General features: G+C 38.8%; 1 protein-coding gene across 1 annotated transcript; it reads right to left on the minus strand.

Moving 5' to 3' along the window:
* Positions 1 to 1,384: 1,384 nt before the first annotated feature.
* On the minus strand, positions 1,385 to 4,500 carry PPP4R3C (protein phosphatase 4 regulatory subunit 3C). Its single transcript, XM_032756301.2, has one exon. It carries the CDS (start codon positions 4,453 to 4,455, stop codon positions 1,981 to 1,983), a length of 2,475 nt encoding a protein of 824 aa, XP_032612192.1. The 5' UTR covers positions 4,456 to 4,500; the 3' UTR covers positions 1,385 to 1,980.
* Between the last annotated feature and the right edge of the window lie 273 nt (positions 4,501 to 4,773).

The raw sequence follows: 4,773 nt of genomic DNA on the forward strand, positions 1-4,773 counted from the left end.
TTATATCTGATGCAATTATTGTTTGTCATTTTAGGAATATACTCCCTTTGTAGCTTTAACCGAAGAATCTTTTAGCTTTGCATAAGCTGTGTCTCCTATTGGAACAACAGTAAACTTGATATGGTCTCTTTTATTCTTGAAATTACAGGGTCATACTTAATTCCTGAATTTTATATTTCAGTATAAATATCACCAAATGGTAAAAAAAAAAGTACAGTAGTATTTTAAAATACAAAATAAATGTCTGTTTTATGGAAAACTACATTTTCTATCTAAACAGACAGCTCATCTCATTCAAACAATAGCCCAATTTAATATTAATTCTAAATCTTCAAAATGGGAGAAACTGCTTTTCAGTTTAAGTGATTCCGGGAAAAACAGACACAGTTAAATTGCTCCTCTAAAAATAAAATCTATTAATTCTTTACTACAACTTATTTTTAGAAATATATTTGCATATACTCTTTAGTAAAGCACCTTTCATGTTACACCCGTTTATAGAAAAAACCTTATGTACTGTGTAGTGATTTTAACACTCAGATAACTTCTTCATGGTCCAAAATGGTTTCTAGATATTAAATACTGCTTCATTCAGCACAATTTTTTTGTGTATGTTAGTCTCTATAAATTACAATTTAAAACTTCCTTGCTGCTTTGGGAAGAAGGACAAACTTCATTAAGGAATCAGGAAATGACTTCAAAGTTATCAGTCACATATCTAGGAAGTAGAATGCACTCTGTTATACTCACTCCCAAGATCCTAGAGAAAATTTTGCAAATACTACTGGACTGATGTTTGCCATCTCTTATCTACAATAGTTATAATAGGCTGGGCACGGTGGTTCATGCCTGTAATCCCAGCACTTTGGGAGGCCTAGGCAGGTGGATCACTTGAGGTCAGGAGTTCGAAACCAGCCAGGCCAACATGGCGAAACCCTGTCTCCACAAAAAAACACAAACATCAGCTTGGCATAGTGGTGCATGCCTGTGGTTCCAGCTATGTGGGAGGCTGAGGCAGGAGAATCACTTGAACCTGGAAGCTAGAGGTTGCAGTGAGCCGAGATTACACCACTGCACTCTAGCCTCGGTGACAGAGTGAGACTCCATCTCAAAAAAAAAAAAAAGTTATATAAACAACCACATAGACACAAGAAGAATGCCATGTGACCACACAGGCAAAGTTTAGACTAATACAGCTACAAGCCAATCAACTCCAAGAATCCATGGCCACCCACGGAAGGAAGCTAGGAAAAGGCAAGGAAGGATGCTATACAGTGTCTCAGAGGGGTCATGGCCTTGCTGACACCTTGATTTTGGACTTCCAGCCTCCAGAACAGTGAGAGAATACATTTCTATTGTTTCAATAAAAACAAATAACTGCACATTGTAAATCCAGCTTGCTTTTTTAATGAATGAAAGTACACTCTGAAAGCTACTTCCTTCCAATTACTTATAAGCTGAAATTTTGTTATATCTTTACAGAAATGTCTGAAGAGACTAACATTTTTTATAGTTAACTTTGTTTTTCATATAAACATAAACTTTTGTGTTAAAAAGGTAACTGAAGGAAAGAATACCATGGCTAGAACCATTATACAAGTAATGCTGTAGGCTTTCCACCTGAACTGTTATTGTTTCTAATATCTACCTCTAGAACAAAACTACATTAACATTATCGACCTGGTTCTTCCCCATTCCAAACTAAGACTTTCCTTCCCAAAGATGGTTTCCTCCCCCAAATCTTGCCACAAATTAAGACTTTCTTGCTAAAAAGTTTATCACCCAGGTTCTGGTTACTATTTTTTTTAAGATTATGAGAAATTTTGTTTTTACAGAATTAAACCCTCTTAACTAGTCATATCTGTGATTTATCATTATAAGTTCACGTGAAAAAGCTTGTGGAATCAGTCTTTTTAGCTCATGGACGGACGTTTATAGAATTTTTGTTGAGCCACATGTTGAGGGTGCCCCATATAGATTTTAGGAGCTAAGACGAGGTTTCTTCTTGTGGGATGTTTCATCTTCTTTATCTGCTTCTTTTTCTTCTTCATCATCTGGATGATCCACTAAACGAACCACACTGCTACCACTTGGGCTACCTGTTCCAATAGCAGCACAAGCAGAATAAGATGAAGAGAATTTGAAGTCACCAGAAGATGTTCTTTTGGGAGAGTCTATCTTGTCTTCATGTTCTTGGGTTCTTTTAGTCTCCATAAATTCATCATCATCTTCCAGTGGTGGCATAACTGCTTCTCCTTCTTGGGTTCTTTTGGTCTCCATAAATTCATCGTCATCTTCCAGTGGTGGCATAACTGCTTCTCCTTCTTGGGTTCTTTTGGTCTCCATAAATTCATCGTCATCTTCCAGTGGTGGCATAACTACTACTTCTGCATCTTCCATAAAACATATTTCTTCTTGCAGCTCAATTTCTTCTATGGTACCTCTGAAAACTACCATATTTTGCATTACAGAATGTAAATTATTTTGTATTTGACTTTGTCTGTCTCTCTCTTTTTCATATTTAATCTTCAATCCTTTGAATGTCTGAACATATTCAATCGATTCAAGTGTGTTATAAAACTTTTCAACTATATGTGAAACAAGAGACTTGATATTTTCCACTCTTATGTACTCAAATAGCTCAAGAATAGCTGAATTCAGCATATTGTACCGAGTTCCATTATCTAGAAGAGCATTTACAACTGGCTCAAAAAGATTTCCCTCGATGATGTAATTATTATAAGCTTCATCATTAAGGCCAATCATCCTTCTCATAAAGCGAAGAGCACACAAAATCAGGTGAGTATGCTTTGAATTTGTCAATATTAAGGCCTTTCTTAGCAAGTCTTTGTTCAAGATATAGTTTCTTATGTAGTATGTATGATGTTGTATACAAAATGTAAGTAGCTCTAATATCAAAGCAAGCAGTTGTGCTGTTTGATTATCATTGGGGCAATTTTTGCTTTTGTCATATCCAGCTATATCATCCTCCTCACAGTTGTGTTCTGAGGTGGCGGCCAAAAGTGGTGCTGTAAATTTATGCATGCAATGTTTGTAGAAGAAATGTAGAAATTCACTTCTTTCACTTTTCTCAGGTGTTGTCAGCATGTTGCGTGGATCAAGTAGAGTATGGAGAATTACCATCAAATGAACAGCACCTCCTAACTCAGGATCAGTATCACAGATCATTTGTTTAATTATTACATTAATGAAAAGGTCACTATCTTTGCACACCTGAGCTTCTGAAATTATAAATTCTCGGATCGTAGATGGACTGTACTCCACTAGATAAGCACATATAACTGCAGCAGCTGACCTTACTTGCAAATCATCCCTGATCATTACGATTTTAAGAACAGGAAGAATTCCCAACTGTGTCAACGTTTCAAATAGTGCATCCCTGCTTTGAGGCTGTAATGCCTGAGAAAATGAACATAATTCCTTGAAAAAAAATAGCAATTCACACCGTCTATCATCATGTGTAGTCTCATCCTTTAACTGTGCAAAAGCTTCATACAAAAATTTGTGATCTTTCTGCAGCATGCTTACTATCTCAGCCTTGTTGGAGAAAATAAAAGTTGTAAGTGTAGAAAGAAAATTATCTTCAAATATGGAAGGCACAGGCAAAAGAATGTCATAAATGTACTGTAATCTGTATGTCTGATGTATTTTTTGCCTAAGTTCAGAGTTAGTTATTGGTATAACTTCCTTGAACTTTGCATCGTTGGTCAAGAAGTCCCTATGCCTTTTTGGCTGATCCAAAGCAGGGTCATACTCAAGGCATCCCACCACATCCATGATACACTCGTCAGAAAACATTATCTCAAACAGACATGCCTCGTTGAGGGATAAAATTCCCTTGATAATTTCATGCAAATGGTATAAACCTTCAGTATTCTCTAGGTTTTCACAAGTGTGGAACAGTTGCAGTAGTTTTGGAATATAAGCCTCATTTTTCAAGATCTCAGCCAATCTTTCCCTATCCGTAATAGGTGAGGAGAGAACCGAGGTAACTATGTCAGCAATTTGATCAAGTGTATTGAGTTCACAGTCAGGCAGCACAACCGTATTACTAATTACTGACATTTCATTAAAGTCTTCTTCTGATTCATCTGAAATGTTCTCTGTGGTTTGGATAGACGTATCCTTACCTTGAAATTGGCAAATTTCTTCCCAAATATCCTGGCAGCCGGCTGGGTCCTGGAAATTTAGCACCAAACCCTGGTTCTCAGCTTCATACCAAACAATTAGTGTCTCTTGGTATTTCCCATAGGGCCTGTCTGGAGGTATCCGTGACCGCAGGATGACTGACCCATCTGAATCTGACCGAACGAGCAGCGACATGCCCTGGAACTGCTCGTCGTAGGTGGATGAGACCTGACCGGTGCCTAAATTGTTCCATTCCTGGCCTTCGTTCAGGACAAAGACTTTTACACTGTACCTCAGGCCTGCCATGGCGTCCTCTAGCCTCGCGCCGTCAGGTCTGGTCTCCACGGCACTGCTTCCGGTACAGCATGGAAGCCGCTGTTATTTTGACAACGATGGTGGCCGAGATGGCACTCCTGATAGAAGACTGCCAATCAGTAGTGGCTAGAGGGGCGGAGCCAAGGCTCTGGAGAGGCCAGATGGCGGCAGGGTTCCCTCCTGTTCCCCCTCTCGGAGGCCATGTTACCTCTCACTTTCCTCCACCTTAAGCACACTGAATCTTCTCTCCATTGTCCCCCAACCCCCCATCCCCTACTGTCTCTTAAAAAGCGAGTCTCAGGCCGGGCG

Source organism: Hylobates moloch, unplaced genomic scaffold, assembly GCF_009828535.3.
Source record: "Hylobates moloch isolate HMO894 unplaced genomic scaffold, HMol_V3 SCAFFOLD_7, whole genome shotgun sequence".
In the NCBI taxonomy this organism is placed as follows: Eukaryota; Metazoa; Chordata; class Mammalia; order Primates; family Hylobatidae; genus Hylobates; species Hylobates moloch.